General features: G+C 35.7%; 2 protein-coding genes across 3 annotated transcripts; one reads left to right on the forward strand and one right to left on the reverse strand.

Moving 5' to 3' along the window:
• Positions 1-931: 931 nt before the first annotated feature.
• CLDND1 (claudin domain containing 1) lies at positions 932-15,550 on the reverse strand. 2 transcript variants are annotated; one of them, XM_026681781.2, is made up of 6 exons: positions 15,304-15,550; positions 10,412-10,710; positions 5,533-5,580; positions 2,782-2,886; positions 1,964-2,101; positions 932-1,856 (listed from the first exon to the last, which is right to left on the reverse strand). In XM_026681781.2, exons 2-6 carry the CDS (start codon positions 10,695-10,697, stop codon positions 1,639-1,641), a joined length of 795 nt encoding a protein of 264 aa, XP_026537566.1. In that variant the 5' UTR covers positions 10,698-10,710; positions 15,304-15,550; the 3' UTR covers positions 932-1,638. The 2 variants fall into 2 exon arrangements, with proteins under 2 accessions (XP_026537566.1, XP_026537567.1); XM_026681782.2 differs by lacking the exon at positions 5,533-5,580 and having other exon boundaries at positions 15,304-15,417.
• Positions 15,506-22,623, forward strand: GPR15 (G protein-coupled receptor 15). Its single transcript, XM_026681780.2, has 2 exons — positions 15,506-15,613; positions 18,811-22,623. The coding sequence occupies exon 2, from the start codon at positions 18,857-18,859 to the stop codon at positions 19,778-19,780; it is 924 nt and encodes a 307-aa protein (XP_026537565.2). The 5' UTR covers positions 15,506-15,613; positions 18,811-18,856; the 3' UTR covers positions 19,781-22,623.
• The last annotated feature ends 90 nt before the right edge of the window (positions 22,624-22,713 follow it).

The following is a 22,713-nucleotide window of genomic DNA, read 5'->3' on the forward strand; positions in this document are numbered from 1 at the left end:
TTTTTAAACAAACTGCCCATTCCTGTTCTGCCTAAATTCACTATATTCAAATGAATGGAAACCTGTTCGAGAACACAGCAAAGCAATATTTATTCAACACACGCTTTCATGTTTAGAACATATAAATTTTGTGCCTTAGGCTAGAGAAGTTTAAAATATGCAAATTATTAATCTCATCTATTTTGAAGTAAAATAGGATAAACCTCTGACAATTAAAAACACACAGTAGGTTTCAACTACTGTAATAAAAATAAGAGGCTGATATAATGCTTTTTGCCATAAATTCAATTCAAACTCATGTTTTAAAATAATCTTTCTTTTTCTCTAAATAACTAAATGGAGTTGCTATTCATTTATTATGAGAAGCAGACACTTTTATACAATATGTATCAAAATTTCCCAGAGTGAAAACTTCGACAGTATTCTCTTTGCTCTCGGAATACATGCAAAACTAACTGCGGTATTAAAGATGTCTGTGAAAATGTGTTTAAAACATATGACTAACATTTTTGAATTCTTCAGTGAGAAGGAATAATTCCACCTCTCCCTTCTCCCACAATGTATTTTAAAAAAGTGTTGTTGCACACACATACACGTTTTATGTCCTCTGTATAAAATAAGAAAAATATATTTTAATTTCAAGCTGCAAGGATGGACGCAGTCTTTGCAAGGTACATCCTAAATGTAGCTATTTATTAGTAAAGATTCTAGTACAAATATTGATAAACTTGGAAGCATTGTATAAATTTTCTTACTCAATGTGTATTTTTTCATAATCTTGGTTTTATCATTTGAAGCAAAATCAATGCACTCTTCATTTCCCCCCATGTTTATCAAGTGATTTGAAAAGGAAAAGGGTAGATGCATTAAAATGAACTGTTATTTGACATGCATTTTCTTCTATCATCAGGCACATACAACTCCAGTAAAATTAATGAGTCTTAGCTCAGATTTATTTTCTTAAAACAAAATTGTTCATTTAGATGACATGAATAATAATTCTACAAAATGTAGTATTGCATAAATAAAATATTTAAAAAGTCAGATTTATATACAGATATATTTGTCAAATTAGAAAGTAAATTTTGTTATGGATGCTTCTATTACAAAAGAGAGAGAGAAATGCACACATAATCTTGATAATCATTTCACAATACTTAAAACATTCCACAGTTGTCAACCATTTTATAACAATCTGGACCAAATAGATGGAAAAAGACACAGTAATAGGTCTGAAGATGGGAACAAAACTATTTCAGAACCTTTAAGGAGGCTGAGTATTTACCACTGTGAAAAATGTGGTCTTGGCTTATCTGATACACATTCTGTCTATGTTAGTTTCATCAAGACCTTTCATTCTCTAAGGATCCTATTAGTTTGCTTTGCAGATAAAGTTTATATGTGAAAATATAGTTATGTCAGATGTACTTCAAAAATATGTTGAGATCATATAGATCTCTGGCAAGAAAAAGCAATCCCTCATAATCTGTCCTCCCAGTCTCTTTAATTCCAAGCCATTTCATTAAATGTAATTAGAAGCATGCATTCTCTGAAACAGATAAATAACTAATAAAAAAAACAGCAAGGAAGTTTTAAAAAAAGTTATGAAAAAAAGAGAATTGAGGAAAAATGAGGGTCTTATGCCACTCTGTACGCTTTCAAAAGTGTGAATTCTTTCCGGTTTGTGCGGGCAGCCCAGATGAAAAGGGCAGCAGCCATGAATTGCAGAGGTGCTGACACACAAGCCAGACAGAAGGACCAGCCAAATTGGCCTTGCACAGGAGGAGGAGGTAGTTTCTTATGGAGCAGTTCAATTCCAGCTACATAGCAGCCAACTGAACCCAGTGTGCACAAACCTGGTGAAAAATCATCAAACAACAGTTAGCTCAGAGCAAGAAACACTTGCCTCGTATTATTAAGGCATCCATGTTTCATGCAGGAGATGTTCCCCAAGAGGACTCACCAGCTAGGAAGTGGAGAACTCCAGTGGCAATGGCAGGATAGAGACTGTGGCAAGCACAAGCACAGACTCCAATAAGTGCTCCGAAGCACATGAGTCCTAAACTGACAAAAGGCAGGAGAAACTGCAACCGCCAGAGATCTAAAAGAAATGAGCATCATTAGGTTATGCCATTGTTTGATATAATACAGTGATATCAGAGGATGTTTGGCCTTCCAAGCTATCCTTCCTGCCCATTCAGCCTCATCCTAAATTTTGAACCCTGAAGCACTCAGAGTTGTTTGAAGCAGCAATACCCTTTCACCCATCTCTTTCATAAGGGATGGGGAAGCTAGACCAGCAAGCTATCTTTGTAACGTGCTCTTTCTACTTGCTCTTATCAGAACCGCTAATATTGTCATTTTCTTGACAAGAGTTTCAAAACTCTAGTCTTATTTTGCACTAAAGTACTAAATAAAATGGCATTATTTTTGAAATTCTTAACCAGTAACTACAAAACTACTATGTATCACATAACACCTACAACCTCTTCAGATACCATTAAAAAGAATTCAAATTATAGAAAAAGATATTAAAATCTTTGGAGATTTTAGACATTCTCTAGCATTAATCTATCATTCTCATGTGACTAAAATCATAACAGTGAGATTGCTAAAAGATGAGGAGATTTAGTCATCTTCCTGCATTTTGCCCATTTTAGAAAATACTAGACTATGCAATTCTACATATATTCATTGATGGAAGCCTACTTGCCATTTACCTTTGTGAGAGAAAAACATTTAAGCTATTTATTTCCAATAAATAAACCCAAAAATACTCACAGGTTCGGTTCAGATCAATGCCAGTATTATGATTCCCAGGATCAGTGTATTTTTCCATGAACTGATCCGAAAGAGAAAAACTGACGCACTTTGTGACCATCTCACCTTTCAGAATGAAATAGATACTTGTATTAGGCCGTGATTTTTGTTTGACCATCAACCTTTTATACATATATATATATATATTAATAAATAGATAAGGTCCTTTGTTCCTACTTTAAATGATCTTGAGTCGGCATAAGGATAAACAGATTTGTCTGAGAATGCTTTTATGGTAGGGATGGACAATATTTTAATTTTGAGGCCTACGATCCTTCAAAAGTAATGCATTCAGGATAGATGCCAATTGGTAGGCAATGCTGAAGAAAAACTGGTTGGGCCAGAGCCACTCATTCTGTTTTTCATACCCTCTTTTCATTCTTTGTGCATTTGATTTTTATTCTTTTTCTAACATCCTTTTGTTTCCCCCAACCCAGGAAATTGCCAAGGGTTGATGAATCTTATGAAGGATCTGAACTGATTACTTGAAACAAGTTTTGAAATCATACCAGAAGCCACTTGGAATGAACTAGAAGTCTTACATGGCCCTAGAGTTACAAATGTACTTCATTCCTACTTTAGAGAGTTGCAAAAAATTTTGATATGCTAATAAAGAAACAAGAAAACTCTTTTGGAATTTTAAGATACAAGTGTTTACACAAGCCAGATGATTAAAAAAATGTTCTAAATTTATTTCAATTAATTGCTATAAATCTGAACATCCCTTTTGCACTCCCCCAGCCAGAAAGGATTCCTAAAACTAATCAGTGATTTAAATGTAATTTAGCTTTAGGTGTCATCGTTTTAAAAAGAGAAAACTTATTTGATGGCTTTCAAACTATTATCTTTTTGATTAGTTTTAGTGCCTTGCAAAATGTGTTTTTCTGAAAGTAGAGATAACTTTTCTTGGATTTTCATTTGGCATTCTAATATTTTGTTGGCCTCTACAACACATTTCTATGCACATCTATTCAAAAACTGGATTTAAATAACAAAAAGAAAAAAGAAAAAGAAAAAAGAAAATAAATGTTTAAACACACATGATTTTTAAAATAAGAATTTAGAATTTTCCTAAAATACATTTGAGAAAATGAACCTAGCTCCAATATATTACAAGGAATTATCTTAACTTCTTCATTATATTTTATGAATGTTACATTTTATAACTATGTGGAGGGAGGCTCCTAATCACCTGGATAGGAAGTACAAATCCACATAACAGTCAGGCAAGTCATCAGCTTTCTTGTTTTAAAAGTTGCAAAAGTGAAAGAACAGTAAAGAGGTAAAGTAGATATGGATAAGAAGTCTCAGAATATGAAATGCAGAAGAAATGAAACAAGAATCAGACAAATATACTAGTATTGTCCCCCAAAATATATCTTAAATATATCTATCTAGCATGAAGGATTAAAAGAGGGAATCTATTATGGTAACAATAATATACAAGATTCTACTTTGGAGTATTTATCACAAGCCATGAATATGAAAGAAAAATATTTTTACAAAGAATTCAAGACTTGATTATCTAAACAAAATAGCATCATAAGAATTTCTTCTCCTTTCAAGATACTTGCCTGAATATACAGGATTTTCAAATTAGTCAAAGATCATATGACTAACTTGTTCATTTCCATAACTGTTTGTCTAACCTGGACACCGTTTTTTGTTGGCTTCTTAACTTATCAGACACCTGAAACTGAACTTCAAAGAAAGTGTCTATTTCTTTTACAGCTTTGTAATGATGCACTGTGAGTAATACTAAATTAACAGCATCAACTTAATTAAACACATTGATCTATTTATTTTGGATGATCTATTCCCAAAATACAAGACTTTGATTCTTTCCACTTTTACCATGCAGAATATCCTGCCATTGACTGATAAGAGAGTTCTAGTCACATCACGTATGTGGGGAAAAACTGCCCAAAAATGTTAAAAAGTTTTAATGTTTGGAGAATAGGGAAATTGTGTTTACAATAAGAACCAATTAAAATAAAGCAAAAGAAAATTTTAAAAACTGTTCTGTTTATAGGCCACAAATTCTCCTGTAGGATTAACAACATTAATTTGAGTGACATGAGTGTTATTCATAAGAGGCTCAACCCAACAATAAAGAATGGATTTAAGGGTAATTTTATAAACTATAGAAATTTTTTTAGAAAAGTATACCAATAATCTAGCAGTGATAGATGGAATAAAACCCACCCAATCCAGTTTGTGTGTCAAGAGAAGAATATTTTCCTTTCTTAGATAAATTACACATCAGAATTGCATATAGTATTTAAATACCGAGATGTAGCAGCACTAGAGCTGAAAAGAATTTCAAATTCAAGTAGACAGCCTTATTACAAATAATGCAACAAATATATATTAAGAAGGTAAGAAGAAAGTGAAGAAAGCTTAAAACTAAAAAGATATGGCTATAATGCTTATTTGATGTTGAGAGAGATTTCAGTGCCCAGAAAAAAAGACTAATTTTGTGAATTTCCAAAATAATTCTGCAATAATGAGAAGAAAGCAGGAGGAACCAACTTAATTATTTGTTAAGATGCCAGATAGAACACTAGGTCAAGAATTGGCCTAATCGTAAATCATGAAGAAACAGAATGGTCATAGACGAGTTTCTCCCCACAGGGCTAAAAAGAATGATGAATGTATGTGGACTGTCCTCAAGTTTGTTTCCATTGAATAGAACAAAGTACTGAAAAATACCTGTTTTACTGCTGGTGGTGTTGAAGTTTGGAAGGAATTGATTGAAACCTTGAAAAGAAAATGTAATTACAGAGTTAAATTATGGGCATTAAAAACAAACAAACAAGATCGGTCTTCTTTCAATTCTTCCTCCAGGATCAATCCTTAACTACTGAGAAGAGAAGTTGACTATGATATGGATACTCTGCAATCATCTTCTGTAACAACACACTTTAATGAATTTCAGGATTAAAGGTGACCTTGATCAGGTTTTAAAGTAAGCTATACTAGTGAGCTGGTAGGAGACATTTAATCATTTGGCTTCAGAGACTAATGGAGTAATAATCCAGCTTTTAATAACAGTAGCTACTTCTACAGATGCAAAGAGAATTTTTAATTCACTGATAACCGAAAAAGTAAGAGAGCTTGTCTTTCTTTTCCAGACTGTGAACAAGAAGACATAGATGAAGACTCAGTTACTTACTGGCTGCACCAATGAATTAAGTTTCTTACAGTGATTTAGCCAAGACAAATTTTATACTAAAAATCTTTTGCATATGTAACAAAAATAATTAAGTCCCCTTTGTTAAAAAAACATGAAGAAAATTTACCTCAATAAAAAGTATGCAGTATTGTACAATCTGAAAACTGATTTTAGTACATTCTAGTAAGATAACTTCAAGACCCTATGATTAAACAAGTTGGTTTACCTCCTGTCAGTATCATCCATTTTGACAAGAAATAAAATAATCAGATCATGATTCAATGAGAGCCTCTTTGGCATACAGTAGCAGTTAAAGATTGGAACCCAGGTGACTTTGTGCAATGGAAACTCATTTGGTATCTTTGGGCCATTTGGCGGAGTTAACCCATTCTTTGGATTCTCTGCTCAGCGCACTGGAGAATGGTTGTTGTGGGGAAAAATAGAAGGAAGAAGCGCTACATACATCATTATCATCCCCTCTGAATAAAAGGCAAGGTATAAAACTAACAAATAAAAAAGTGAATTTGCAATGAAGTCCCCCACAACTATCAGAAAATTCTCTAATTGTCCTGAGACTATCTCATCTCTGAAATCCTGATGCTGTACAATTTTAGGCATATTCAGGAGGAAAAATATTTTTAATAAGTTAGATATCAAAGAAAACATAGGATTACAATATATCAATTCTTACACATAATACTCTTTCCCTTTTATCCCTGCTTGCTATGCAAACATAACTTTTTCCTCAAATGTTAGTGTTATTTCTATTATGAAAGATGGAATAAGCATTGTTGAATGGCTGATTTGTATTTTAAAAAATCATAAATGCAACATTTATCTTATTTATATTATTGCCTAATGTAAATATTTCTATTACACAAGGTAGAGAAAAGGAGTGAAATATATTAAACCACAGAAAGGCAAGAAAAAAAGTAGTTTTTACTTTTACTTTTACAGCTAAAAGTAGTTTACACCAAGACTATCCACTATATCCACTATATCCATTCGAAGAGCAGGTGGCAGTCGTGGCCAGGAGGCCCTTTGCGCAACTGCGGGTTGTGTACAGTTACGCCCTTTCCTGGACCAACGGTCTCTACTCACAGTCACTCATGCCCTAGTCACTTCCAATCTTGATTATTGCAACACGCTCTACATGGGGCTGCCCTTGAAGAACATCTGGAACCCCCAGTTGGTGCAAAATGGAGTGGCCACCATGGTTTTGTGCAGACCCTGGTGTGCACATGTTTCACCTCTCTTGCGGGAGCTGCATTAGTTGCAATTTGCTTCTGGGTGCAATTCAAGGTGTTGGTTGTCACCTTTAAAGCCCTTCATGGCTTGAGACCAGGTTATCTGAGGGACCATCTCTTGCCGGTCACATCTACCCGACTCATCAGAGCAGGGAGGCAGGGAATGCTGTGGGTCCCATCCTAAGGAAGATACACCTGATGGGACCTAGAAGAAGGGCCTTCTCCGTGGTGGCTCCCTCTCTCTGGAACATCATCCCCCCAGAGATTAGAATGGTCCCCTCTCTAATACTGTTCTGAAAGGCACTGAAGACCTGGTTCTGCCAGCAGGCCTGGGGAACCCAGAGCAGGATGGAGCCCATCAAATGGTTTTTGTGATCTGCTGTAATTGAGGTGGGGGGGTGGAAGTTGGGGGGTGATTTATTTTTTCCCCAGATTTTGTTCTATCGTACTTTATTAATTTATTTGATTGTTTTTGTTAGTTTTTATTGTTTTTTGTTTTAAATATGGTTTTACATTCCATAAGCCGGCTCAAGTCGCCATGGGTGAATAGGCAGCAATATAAATTCAATAACTAAGTAAGTAATTATCTCTTCAAATATTTCTATTGCAAAAACCAGTCTTGCTTTCACAAAGTCAGTTAATTCATAAATGGTTTTTTGTTCTTTAAACATCTGGCCTTACTTTTTTGGGGGATTGACCTCAATTCCATTGAACCACATTTTTTTTCAGTCTTTCTTTTCTTTGACCTATTCACTCTTCTAATATAAGTTTTGTGATTCAGTCCTCATTCATTCTATTATATAATCAAACCATTTCAAAATGTGTCTTTCATACTTCAATTTTGCACTCTCTATATTTATTAAACACCCATTCATTTTTCATTCTACTTCTTATTTTGCCCTATACCCTAAGCACTCCATTCTCAATGAATTCAACTTATTTTTATATTTCTTCTGCTTTCACTTCCATATAACAAAGTAGGCAGTAGCATGTCCTTATCCAAAGTCATGTTTGTTTCTTTTGATGTTATTCATGAAAGACCACATATTATCCAAGGCCCTTGTAACAGCTCTTGCCATCATAAAATTTCCCTTCCTGGCTCCTTCCTGAATTAGATTTCATAGTTTGGAAGAGCCAACAAAATTTAGGTAATTAGCTGATTACAAATCAAAGGAGCAATATAGCAATGTCCATCATTTGAACTGGTCCAAATTCATACCTTCAGAGAAACTGTCAATTCAGGAATTTAAATAATATTTTGAATGAACTTAATAAAAAGGCATTGGTGAACAGGTATTTATAGGGATCCTATATATTCATTCTCTATCTTCCATTAACTTCTAGATGCTTTAATATCAGTTCTTGAAATCTAAGTTGATCTCTCTTGAGAGAGCCAGTTTGGTCTAATGGTTAAGGCACCATGCTAGAAAGCCAGGTGGGTGACTTTGGGCAAGTCACTCTGACTCAGCCCAACCCACCTCACAAGTTTGTTGTGGGGAAAACAGGAGGAGGAAGGTGTATAGGATATGTTCATTGCCTTATTTATAAAATAATAAAGACAGGGTACAAACAAACAGATAACCTATTAAATGGAAATCTATACCCATCTGCCTTCCTTCTTCTTCTACTTCTCCTAACCTATTATTTAAATACAACCTGGCTTATAAACACCCTTTTTCTTTCTCTTTTCTTCTCTGCTCCTGATAAATCACATCTATTCTGGCTTTTCAAATCATTTTCCAGCCTGGCGAACATCACAACTATTTTGGAGGCCATCAGAAATCTTATTTGTTCAAGCCATGACACACTTCCATATACCTGTGTTGTGAATATCCAGAATCCTATTCCTTAAATAAAGCAGGATCTCCAACACTCACACTTGATTATTATCCCATTGATTGAAACATCTGCTTCTAATTTTTCCTTCAAATGAACTAATAATCCTAGAGGTTCATACTTTTGGCCCACAAAAATAAGTAGCTTTAGATCATTTTCCTCAATAAATCAGTTGAATGTATAAGTTTTGGACTCATTTGTTTAATTTGTTTGCCTTTTGCTGACCTATACATTTTGTAATATGCGTTGTCTCCAAATATCCTCTTCTCCAAACTATCTTTAAATTTTTCTCTCTAATTAATCTACTGGTATTCCTTTGGAATAATTTGACTTGTTTTAATGCAATTTTCTTTTTGCTATTTGCAATTTGGCCACCACTTTCTGTCTCTGTAATTAGATTTTTTTAATTTGAATATAAAGTTTGATATGCTGCATACTTATCCTCTGATTTCAGCTTAGATGTTACAGCATGTTTAATGTAAGCTTTCAAAGAATCCAATTTAACTTTCAAATCTTTTTATTAATTATATTTAGTAAAATATTATTTAATTATGTTCTCATTCTATTTTTAAAATTTTAAGTCAGGTTTTTGTTGTAACTTATGCAGTTCATTTTGGCAGATCACTATTTTCTAACTTATTAGAGTATTATTTAGAATTAAGAGTACTATTAAGCTCTGCATGGGGCTGAATCCTTCCAACAGGCAGCTCTTTGAGAATGTATAGGGCTGTCTGCCAGAGGGGTTCAGCCCCATATGGTGGCAGCAGTGAGGGAGTCTTCCTGGCAGGCACCAGCCGCTTGCAACCTTCCCTGCCAGCTTCCCCACTGACTTTCTGGGGAAGTCAGCAGAGATTACAAATAGCAATCACATAATTGTGGGGTTACAAGTATGAACAGGTTGTCAAGCACTAAGATCACAATCAAATGACCTCGGGGCAGTGGTGAAAATACTTTAAAAGTTATAAAGCACCCTTTCTGAGGCCACTGTAATTTAGGACCATTATTAAATGAGCGGTCATAAATCGAGGATTGTAATATTTTGTACATTCTAAATCTATACCTGTTTTTTCTTCATTTTTTTCTGTCTTCTAATGTTAGCAAGAAAAAAAAGCAGTTGCCAATTGCATATATTAAACACTTTCCCCTAAAAACTGTATATGAGATGAAATGTTGAGCAGGATATGAGATTGTTAAAACATTCCCAGTTCCCCATATCGTACCCATTTTTTAAAAAAGTAGTGATACACTTAGAAGAAGAAATATCTTAATGGACAAAAGATACACTCTAGCATAGAGAAAGATACATTGCAGAACCTCTTTAGTGCAAGCTTACCTGGTGAATTGTACCAATGAGAGTTTTCAGACATCGTGATGCATCTCCGCCATAGCCCAATGGTGCCATTCCACCGAAAGAGGGCTTCTGTGTAAGAGTTTTCATCTGCATTTTCACCAAAAAGTTCATCCCAAGTGGCTTTACTTTCACTATTATTTTCAGGAGGTGATGGGTTACGGTACTCAAACCAAAAATCTGTGCCAATCGAGGCTGCCAAATAGATGGTAGAGATAAGGCTGAGCACACAGGCAATTACCAGAGCGGTGGCAAAACGGTTATCCATCATGGTATCTCAGTTACTGTCAATAAAAGGGAAACAAAAGAAAAATCTGCATCAACAAACTTTAATGTGTGAGTGCTAGCAAAAATATTCAGATCTTTCCAGTTATCCTCTTTTAGGTGATCTTCAGAGTAACTTTCACATTTTACATTACATGAAGTTATAATAGTCCAAAAAGACTATTAAATTATTCAAACATCAAAAGGAGACACCTAGAGAAGAGGCCACAAGGTACAGCAGGTAGCATTCTAATAAAACAGAGCTAATATCTCCCTCCATGGACACAGCAAGAATTTTGCATAAAAAGAATTCTGCAAACCTTACACAACAGATGTTGGGGGAAGGAGTGGAATATTTATTAATTTATGTATGTACCTATTACATTTTTATTCCACCTTTATTACTTTATAAGTAACTCAAGGCAGTGAACATATGTAATACTCCTTCCTCTTCCTCTTTTCCCAACAACACCCCTGTGAGATGGGTTGGGCTGAGAGAGTGACTGGCCTAGAGTCATTTTTTTTATTTAAAAAAGGGGGTTACATGAGATGAGGAGAAAGATTGAAAATAGAAACAGAAAACAGGAAGAAGACCTGTTTAGAGTTCAAATTATAATTCAACAGGAAAGCGATGGCAGTTATGATGTCTGCTTTTCTCATCAATCTCAAGTCATTATCTGGGAGGGATGGTTCAACTACCAATTGAATAAATACACTACTATTAATACATGATCAAGAGAGACAGCCTGGTGTAGTGGTAAAGGCATCAAGTTGGAAATGGGGAGACCATGAGTTCTAGTCCCACCTTAGGCACAAAGCAGCTGGGTAAACTTGGGCCAGTCACTTCTCATAGCCCTAGGAAAGGCAAAGCAAACCATTTCTGAAAAATATTGTGGAAAATGGTAAGGAATTATTTAGGCAGTTTCTAAGGCAGTCTCCTCAGACATGATTAAACAGAAGACAAAAATACATGATCTTGAAAGCATCCAGGTGTTAGCTAAACAATAATGGAAATAATGGAAACTTAATTTGAGAGTAAATCCTTCTCCACTAGATTGGCAATAGATACAGCTGAAAAGCCCAAAGGGCTCCAAACAGGTCTATTCAGGTTTGACGGCTGGCTCAGAGTAGTCTCCAAAATACTTTGATAAATAAAACATGACTCACATATTAACTGGGGGCAAAGAACTGTACCGAGAGCAGGCTTTATATTTGTAGTGAAAAAAGAACGCATTGCAAAATGCTTTGCAAAAAAAATATATGCAGATACAAAAATTTAAAAAATGCCCCGCAAATCATTCACTATAAATTGAATCCATTCCGTATGATGCCTTTTACTGTGGTGGTTTGAGATCTCAGAGAAAAAGGGGGAGAAAAACAATCATCTGATATTTAGCAAAGCTATTAACAAATACATTCTCATGATGACGCCAAATCCAAACTTCCAATCAGTCCACTTTTGGTACTTATTGTGCTCCTTCCTTTCTGGGTAAGTAGCATTATGCAGAGTGGAGAAAGAGAGTAAGAAATAGTACCCAAAGAAGTTAAAGGCTAAGAAAAAGAAAAGGGAAATAGTGCCTAAATGTATTTATACCAACACTATACTTTTGTGTCTTTGCAAATTATCTTTGCTTTCATCACATCCAGACAGTACAAACAGTGCTTCATTGTTGGTTCTTTTCCCTTGACCTTCTCACCTATCGATTTTAGACAGTATCATCATTTCCATCCAACCACAACTTTCTCAGCCTTCCTCTTCTTACTGACACATTTACTATTGTTTCCTATATTTATTCTGAAATTTAGTCCTGAGTCAGTCTCTCAATATGACCAAGCAACACACTTCTTTCATAGTAACAACTAACCTCTGCATCCAATATAAATTCATTTAGCACCCTCTCATTCTTGACTCTCTCTGTTCTTATTTTACCACATATATATAGCATCCCATATCCACTTCACTGAACTTAAGTTTCTCCTGACTTAAGCAAGTCTTTCTTCCATATAAAAAAGAACAATAGCATATTCTTAAGCTATTTTAACTTATTTTAGCATTCATTCATTTGTTTATTCATTCATTTATTCTTCCTAATGGAGAATGTACAACAGAAACACTTTCTACCAGCACATCTTAAAATCTTTCCATCCATTTCCCCATTGTTAGAAAGCAGTCTATCAAGAAACACAAAAGCATGTATTTGATCTTCCTCTTTGAATTGTATATATAATTTGCAATTGTTCATTCCACTTTCCCTATCAAATACAACTTCTTGATATTTAATGTAGTTGCTCTCAAATGTATACTCTTTGTTGCATCGCATTATCACATCACATATCATCTACTGAAAATACTTTGGATTTTCAGTAAACATGATGTTATCTTTGTCAAAAAATACATGCCTATTCAAATCTCCAACCAATGCAATTCTAATATGAGCATAACCATATACATAATTCATAAATGCATTAAACAACCAGTCATTCTACACCCTGTCTTACTCTATGTTTAATACTAAGCTATTTGTTAAGCATGCCATTTATTCTCATGCATGTTTTACTTTCATAGTAATAAAGGAACAACCATACATTGCTTTTGTTACATTCAGCAACTAATTTTCAACTCTATATTTAAAGAAGCTATTCCACAAAACAAATTGTTTCACTTTATCATATACTTTTTCTAAATCAACCAAAATATAGTAAATTTTCTTATTTTCAATGAGAATTTGCCAAATACTTTTCCAAGCACTTTTAATAAAACTAATTCCATCCAGTTTTCTTTTTATGTTAGAGAGGAATAAGAGCACACGCCTACAATCATCAAGCACAGATTCAATCCTGACATATACATTAAATAACTTTAAGAGTCACTCTGTGAATAAAGCACTTCCATATTTTAAAATTTCTCCAGTTACACCATCAACAATTGTAGTTTTACTATTATGCAACATTCTAACATCAGTTTTTACTTTCTTTTCAATACTCTTTCCAGTATTCCTTGATTTTTTTTTAAATTTGATTTTTATCCTGCCTTTATTACTTTATAAATATTGCCAGGCACCAAAGACACATAATACTCCTTCCTCCTATTTTTTCATCCCAAACCACTTCAGCTTTTATTTTTAATTGCATTCACTTTAGTCTTTTTAACTCACTCCTCCCTCTCAACCTGCATTTTCTTTTCCTCTTAAATCTTAACTAAATTCCTTGCAGATATATTTCCCTATCTATACATTATACAGTATCTTTATTTTATAATTTCTGCAACAAGCATTTCTATGAACAAGTATTTTTCTTTTCTAATTTCTGCAGCAATCATTCTCCTCTGAATTTTTTTGTCTAGTGTTTCTCTTAATCTTTCTTTTATTGTTTATTTGGTATGAATCAACACATGCTTCTGACATTTATTATTTTCACTGTGCTCCAAACAGGTCTACATTACCTTCCTTTATATCCACTTTCCATTTACTCGGTTGGAAGATTAATCTATTGTTTTATATAGGACACATGGTTTCTTTTCCTGCAACCTTTCTACCTTTATTTTTGTTTGTTTCATTTCCTTCCTTTTCTTTCATGCCCATTCATCTTCATTGTTAGTCTCTTTGTATCTTTCCTCAATCTTTCATCACAATCAAATCAAACTTGTTTTTATATTTATATTCATTCCTTGCCACATTAAGGGTGTGTATGTAGACATGAACACTCTTAGTGGAAATACAATTAGTAAATATGTAATTTAAGTATATAATGGAAACAATTTAATTTTTTTTTCAAAACATCAATACAAAAGAACCAGATCCTGCTTTTTCTTCTTCTTGTTGTTGTATGAATGGCTCAAAAAGAATCAAGCGATTAGTTTCACCTACAGAAGAATTTAATTAGGAGGGCCCATATGTTATTGAAAGACATTTGACCTGTAGGGACAACAACTCTTTGATCATATCAACTCAGGGCAGGGACTTTTAAAGGGAAGAGCACAAAGTCCATCACTTCTTCTTTTTTGTTTTCATTAAAAAAAACATTTGTGGGAATTCACTACCAGTATCTGAATTAAGAAAAACAAATTCTCACGCCATTTCTATGGTATTTTTCAAGCCTTTTTTCCCTGAGATGAATACCGAAGAGTATGGCAACCAAAATGCACCCATTTCTAAACCCAAAATGCACCCATTTCTAAACCCCCAATGCCCAGTTTTGTGCTTTCCCACAATGCAACTTATATCTCTGAAGGCAACGAAGTGAAAGTTCTTAGCAAATATGTGCAGGATGAAAATATTAACTGCATAGGAAATTTGAAGGCATCTTACTTATTCAAGGGAATCTTTTAGGGGTTGAAATAAATAAACTAACTGCCGGGTTGAGATGGCTAAAGAGAAACCCGCAAGCTTTATCCAGCTTCCATAGAGGCATGTGACAACTCCTTAAGCAATATGGGGTCCCGGTTTTCCTCCTATCTAGCGATAGTGACCCCTCATACAATAAAAGGTTGCAGCTCTTTCAGGGTCTCGTTTCAAGGCTCTTCTGCACTGTCCCCCTAACTATTTCGTTCACAAATTCTTCCCTCGGAATACCGGGGAAACAATCAGGGCTCGGTAGGGCCCAATTCCACTTACCTCCCATCGTTCTCCCGACTCCACGGCGTCGTTTCCACCCCCCACCCCCAAAAGCAGCTCAGCTGGGAGAGCGGGAAGCGCCTCTTCGCAGACGCTTATCCGCCCCTGTGCCGCCAGGATCTCTGGGAAGTGTAGTTCGAATTTTTTGTTGGCTGCCACGTTCTGAAGGCAAAGCGACCCGCTTACGTTCGCTCCAGGACAAACAATTGGTTTTGTTAACTTATGAATGCGTGCGTTCATGCATTCCGGGTATCAGAGATTCGCTGCCAGGATTGTTCGATTCAAACGGAAAGGGAGTTGCGGAAAGCAGGTAAAGTTCTTCTGAGGAAATGAGGGCATTGTTAAGTGTAAAAATATTTGTAAACCCCTTAGATTTACAAACGTTGTAGCAGATTTTCGTGCACTGTATTGCACGAAATACAGTTATTGTCCACATACCCATTTGGAACTGACAGAGCCTGCACATAAATTCATTCGCAGGGCGGTTCCCTTATGAATTGATGTGCTAACTATCCTTCAGTGGGCAGAAAACAATATTGGCAAGTTTGGCTCAACAAGATCAGGTAAACTGAAAGATACCAGCAAAGGGACATTAATCTTGCCATTAGATCCTTGCATCCTGACATCTGATACAGATATGTAACTTGTTTTAGCATCATGATCATGACACAAAGTGATGTCCATAACAAAGATTACTGGCAGGATTCCCACTACTAATCTGTATCTGCCTCTTCCCATGCACCTGCCTTCACATAACCTTTCTCCCTAATAATGTGCAATAGAACCTTGATTTTACACATTTCAGCCTGTCCTAGGATCATTTCAGATCAAGAGGAAAAATGTTAATTGCATCTAACTGCCACAAATTCTGGGGACATCTTTTTATAGCTATATCCCCATGATGTTGCTTTCATTGTAATCAGCCCTGAATGTTCACTCCAATCAAAATGGTCATTAAGAAAAACTTGTTCCTGTATTGTTTTGTTTAGTTAGACAACAGGAGCAAACAATCAAGTTCAGCGAACATCAAGGACTCCAATCCTGAGTTACATATACTATACATATTCTCTTCTATCAAATTTCTCTGAATTTGCTAATATATGTCAGGAGTATTTTTTTCACTGTATGAATAGCAGAATTTTCTGCTGAAAATTAGATGGATAGAATTCCTATGCAAATGTTGTCTGTTATTAAGAATAATTCTGCTATAGAAAGAAGAAACTGCTGGAAATAAGAATTTCCATAAAACAAGTTTTTTTTATTCTTAGCACTTAATCAATAAATGCAATTCTTAAAAGCCAGCAATCCTAAACATCCTTACTTGAAAGAAATCAGTTGTAGTTATTTTAATAAAACATTAAAATACAAAAACCATATAAAATAACACATAACAATGAAACTGGTTTCTAAGAAAGAAACTAATCAAGATCAAAAACACTGAAACACACCCCAGGGTGGGGTTGTTGTTTTCACTAGATTTTTTACAGATAATACAGATAATCAGAGTTGGAAGGGACCTTGTAGGTCATCTAGTCCAACCCCCCGCCCAAGCGGGAGACCCTACACCATTTCTGACAAATGGCAGTCGAATCTCTTCTTGAAGGTCTCAAGTGATGGTGCTCCCACAACTTCTGAGGGCAAGCTGTTCCATTGGTTGATCGTTCTCACTCAGAAAGTTTCTCCTTGTTTCCAGGTTAAATCTCTCCTTGTTCAGTTTCCATCCATTATTCCTTGTCTGGCCTACAGGAGCTTTAGAAAATAGCTTGACCCCTTCCTCCCTGTGGCAGCCCCTCAAATATTGGAAGACCGCTATCATGTCTCCCCTGGTCCTTCTCTTTACTAGACTAGCCAAGCCCAGTTCCTGCAACCATTCGTTGTATGTTTTAGCCTCCAGTCCCCTAATCATCCTGGTTGCTCTTCTCTGTACTTTTTTTTAGGCATTTCTTTAAATTCCAGGCTTAATGGCTTTTCTAAAACACAAGAGGGTGGCGGGGTAGTCTGATATGGGGTAGTAAACTGTTCTAAAGAATGGAGGCTGCAACAGAAAAGCTTGACTCCTTGTCCCCAATAGATTATAATTCCTAAGAAATTTAAAATGGTCCTGTTGTTCTATCTACAACTTGGCTAATGGGTTAACTGGCTATCACAGAGCTGCATTAGTAGATGGATCTAGTCACTTAAAAACCTCATTGACTATCCCAGGGACCTGCACTCTGCAACCTTAAACACTCAAAGAGCCATTTGGACCAGTTTCCCAGAGAAAAGAAAACACTGGGAACCACAAAACTTGGGTGGGCATGGCCAACTCAACATCACACCCACCCAGTCGCATGACCTCCCCCCACCAACCATGCCTACCCAGATTTTGTGGCTCCTGGCGTTTTCTGTGGAAAATGGGTGTCCCACTCTCTCCCCCCTCTCCCTCCTCACTCAGGTGAGTAGCCGGTTGCGCTGTGCAGAAGAGCTGGAGCTCTTCCCTCCCTGCATCCGGTGGCAGTGGCTCCTCCTCCCCATTCCCCTCCTTCCTGAGCTGACACAAAGAGGACCGCGTCTGGCACTGAGCTGTCCACGAAGGATGTGGAATCACAAAAAGCAGCCGTTTGCGGCAGTGTGGAGAAAACACTAGGGGCGCTTCAGCTGTGTGACTCTGCAGAGAGGCTCGTGCCTTTTCGGGGAGGAGAGTAGGTTGTGCGACCAGGTCAGGCCAGTGTCTCAGGGCAGAGAGCAGATCGTGGAACAGGGTTGGCAGGGAGCTGCAGGAGAGGGGTCAAAGAGCCACATGCGGCTCTGGAGCCATGGGTTGCCCAATCTATCCAAAGGCTAGCACAGAGTTGCATTAGTCTACATTGGTCCCAAAATTCTGTCAATCAGATGGAAATATGAGACTTTGAAAACAAAGTAAACAACAGTAATTTATATCATAAATATAAAAAACCCAATAACATTATAGTTTTTTTTAGAAAATCTATAGTTAAAAAGAACAAGTCTCTGTAAATCAAGTCAGAAGATAAAAAAAGTGCTACTGATTGAACACTGTGTGGTAAATGTTCTATGGGAATTTATTGTAGAATTGAAATTAACATTAACAGCAGGGTGAAATGTAAAGATATATACTTGTTTGTTTTTGTAAAAAAATGTGAATATCTTGGTCAACAAAAACTATGGAAGTGCGAAAGAAAATTGAGCAAGTAAACATTACCAAAAAAAAAAGGTCCTCTGAGTAGTTCACCTGTTTTATCTTCTACTAAACAAGCAAAACCCACAACACTTATTTAAATCAAAAACATAAATATGGCTAGGTTCAGGAAACCACCAGTTCTTCTCACATTCTGTTTCCTACTTAAGTGGCTGCTTAGTCATTGTTATCTAGAAGAAATTAAAGGAAAGAGCAACACTGTTTATTGTGCCAAGAATAAAGAATTTATCTGCTCCTTCACCAACCAGCTGTTAAATCATTTTTGAAATGGAGGAAACAACTCCCAGCTATGATTACTTCTATTCTTTTAGCTCAGATACTCCTGAAGAAAATTGCCAAACTCTGAAGCTGCCTTATATGGAAATTTTTGTGAGTGTTCTTTATATTGTTATTTTTCTTGTGGGGACTGTGGGCAATGGTCTTCTGATAGGAGTATTAATCTTCAAACAAAATGTATGGAGGCTTACTGATACCTTCATTGTCAACTTGGCAATTTCTGATTTTAGTTTTCTTATCACATTGCCTTTCTGGATAGACAAGGAACTAGCCTCAGGACTTTGGAGATCTGGCTCTATTCTGTGCAAAGGCAGTTCCTACGTTATCTCAGTCAACATGTACTGCAGCATCTTTCTTCTGACTTGGATGAGTGGTGACCGGTACTTGACCATCATGTACCCATCAATGGCTAAAAAAATTAGAACAAAGCTTTATCCTATTCTTGTTTGCATCAGTGTTTGGATACTATCCTGCCTGTTAGGGCTGCATACTCTACAGTCCAGAGAGTTGAAAAGATACAACAACCATACTTATTGTGTGGACAAGGAAACCACATTCAACAATTGGGTTGGATCATTGATGTTGCTAACTTTGGCTTTCTTTATTCCACTGTTCAGCATATTAACATTGCATTATTCCATAATTAAAAAACTCTATGAGCACTATCAGAAATTTGGGAAACATGACAAAAAACTGAGAAAATCCATCAAAATTGTCTTCATGGTAGCAATTGTTTTTTTTTTCTCATGGACTCCTTTCAACATTTTTAAAATCTTGGCTTTGATGTCTAGCATCTTGGAATTGAAGCAATCTTTCTGCCTTTACTATAAAATTGTCTATCTGGGCATGGAACTGGGTGGTCTATTTGCATTTGCCAACAGCTGCACAAACCCTTTCATCTACTTCTTCTTTGATGATTGCATCCATAGGGCCATGATACAAAGTATTCTTCCATGCAGGAAGTACAATAAACCTGGAAGCAGTTTTTCAAGCTTGGACACTTAGATTTTCAGAGTCCATTTCTGCCTGAAAAGGTTATTCTCCGGAAGAAAGGAAGTCGTTATCATCCTGCATAGAGTCATCATTTTGAAGTATTCATCAAAAGGAGAAAGTTGAAATGTGAGGAAATGAAAATAAAGAATTAGGAAGGAATTATGACTAAGTTAGCTATTGAATATTTATTTGAGTTACATGGAAGATAAGATATGCATCTTTAATTGTATAGTTAATGAAAAGATTACATCAAATATACTTATATTGTAAGAATTATATATTCTTGAATGTTAATAGGTAGTTACATGAAACTGTGTTTGAAACTAATATGATATAAAATAACAGAAATTGTTAAAATCCATGTCTTATAGAATTATAGAATAATTATAGAATAATTCAAGCTATTCAACAGTCAAGCTTATTTAGACCTAATTATGGTGATCTATATAGATTAGTTCAGAATGCAAAGCAAAGTTTTAAAATTATGCCCCTTTTTCTGTTAACTGTAAACTATTCAAGCTTCTTCTAAAATATACTCTTTTTTGGATGTACATCTATATCTCTTACATTGTGTAAAAACTATTTCAGTTTAAATGTTGGTGTTATTGTGATTCTTCTAGAAATATTTGTTTTCTGATTTTTTAAAATAAATATATGCATAATAAACGAATTGGGGCTCTTCCTCTCAGCTACGTTCAAGTGTATTTCTCAGATTTTGGGGTTAACAGAAAATTATGCTGGCATAAATTATGCTGTACTCAGGGTTTTATTCTGCTTAACAAAGGCAATAGCTTATTATGAAAGCAATTGAGAGATGTGTTGCAATGTTAAATATACAAGAAGTTGTTTGATCTATCAGCATCACTACAAACGATTTTACTGAATAATATTGATTTACTCAAATATATTTAAATAGTTGAATTTCCTACTAAGAAAAAACATGTTAAATGTTTTTTAATAAATGTGTCACAGCAAAACAACATGCAAAACAACTGCAAGAGGTTAAGATATTTGTAGCTGCCCTTATTTGTTTACAAGTGATGGTTCTGTTTTTTCAATGTGGTTAAGCTGCACTATTGGAAACTGAAATCTACTGAAACAAATTCCATATATGGACATATTTACACATTTCCATGGTGTATAGGATTCTTTTTATCAAATCCTGTAGTGATTACAGATGCTGCCATAGGATTACAAATTCAAGGAGCTCCAAATCCAGACAAACAATAAATGGCAACAAAGAAATACAGAGAATTGTAACTTTGATCATCTGGATTTTTGCAGCCCAGATGTACCAGTCCCAAAATCTGCATTTTGGATTCCTGAAGAGGCTTTGCAGTTTAATCAAAGTATGAACAGCAAAGTGAAAATCTAAAATGGTTACTGGCAATTTATGAGCAAGATATTTAAACTCAGACATATCTTGGATATTGTTTCTGTACCTCTTTACAAAATTTGTATCATAAGAAAAGTGATAGTTTCTGTGAAGTGCTTGATTGTTACGGTGCCAAGTAGAGCTGGAGAAGTGTTCTTTTATCCCACAATCTGAGGCCATGTTTCCCATAGCTGTGCATGCACGAGCTAGGAGGATCTAATTAGAGGCCATTTCTTGCCAACAACAAAAATCAGGAGGGAGTAAAACGCTTTGACCCTAATTCAAGGACATGGAAATTTCAGGAAGGAAATTCAAAACCTCTTATGCAGTTTAATTTCTACAATGAGAAATCAAATGATCTAAACAACATTTTGCTATGAACTGGACTCTAAACATATTATTTACACATTTACCTTCTGCCAGATCTCTGTAATTCTGGGCATCTGAAATTAAATACAAATTATTTAAAAATAAATAAAAACAAGACAATAAAAATAAAAAGCTCAAACTGCCCAAGGAGCTGCTGATACAGTTCTACAGAGGAATTACAGAGTCTGTCATCTGCACCTCTATAACTGTCTGGTTTGGTTCTGCAACCCAACAGGACAGACACAGACTTCAGAGAGTAATTAGGACTGCAGAAAAAATAATTAGTATCAACCTGCCTCCCACTGAGGTATACTGCACGAGTCAAAAAGAGGGCTGAGAAAATATTTACAGACCCCTCACATCCCGGATATAAATTGTTTCAACTCCTTCCCTCAAAATGACACTATAGAGTACTGCACACCAGAACAACTAGACACAAGGATGTTTTTCCCCCGAAAGCCATCACTCTGCTAAACAAATAATTCCTTCAACACTGTCCAACTATTACAAAGTCTGCATTACTATTACTATTAATCTTCTCATCACTCCTTATCAGCCACCCCCTCCCACTTGTGACTATATGACTGTAACTTTGTCACTTGTATCCTTACGATTTATATTGACTGTTTCCTAGTATGATTTGATTGCTTATTGTACCTATGACTATTATTAAAGTGTTGTACCTTATGATTCTTGACGAATGTATCTTTTCTTTTGTGTACACTGAGAACATATGCACCAAGACAAATTCCTTGTGTGTCCAATCACACTTGGCCAATAAAGAATTCTATTCTATTCATATAAAACAAAAAAAGTAGAGATGGCAGAATAACAATTAAGTAGAAACAAAAAAAAAAAAAGCAACTTAGGTCAAAAGGAGTTTCAGTTATCCTCACCAAAGACCTAAGTGAAGAGCCAGATCTTCAGGCAAACACCAGCAGGGTATGAGCGATTTGGATCTCATGAAGAACCTCATTCCAGAGGGCAGGCTATGTTACAGAGAAGTTTTGCTTCCTGGGTCCTGATAGATGGACCTAATTGAAGGGATCAACCCTGCCACATTGAATCCACCCGGTAGATACTATAGGAAATCCCTGAGGTAACCAGGCCCTCTGTCACGTAGACTATTCTTGGATCCAACACAAGTTTCAATTGGTCCAGAATGCATGGACACTGAAAAGCTTGCTTGGTATGTCCATAT

This window comes from Notechis scutatus, chromosome 5, assembly GCF_049901735.1.
Source record: "Notechis scutatus isolate UNSWTSFEM ecotype Mainland chromosome 5, rNotScu1.2, whole genome shotgun sequence".
In the NCBI taxonomy this organism is placed as follows: domain Eukaryota; kingdom Metazoa; phylum Chordata; class Lepidosauria; order Squamata; family Elapidae; genus Notechis; species Notechis scutatus.

What these genes read in the sequence shown, in the direction of transcription:
- CLDND1 (XM_026681781.2), bottom strand. Translation starts at nt 10,697, where the DNA reads ATGATGGATAACCGTTTTGCCACCGCTCTGGTAATTGCCTGTGTGCTC. An exon ending in TCATTGGTACAATTCACCAG is followed by an intron (nt 5,581 to 10,411) that starts GTAAGCTTGCAC and finishes TTTCTTTTCAAG; the next exon opens with GTTTCAATCAATTCCTTCCA. An exon ending in AGTTCTCCACTTCCTAGCTG is followed by an intron (nt 1,857 to 1,963) that starts GTGAGTCCTCTT and finishes ATTTTTCACCAG; the next exon opens with GTTTGTGCACACTGGGTTCA.
- GPR15 (XM_026681780.2), top strand. Translation starts at nt 18,857, where the DNA reads ATGGAAATTTTTGTGAGTGTTCTTTATATTGTTATTTTTCTTGTGGGG.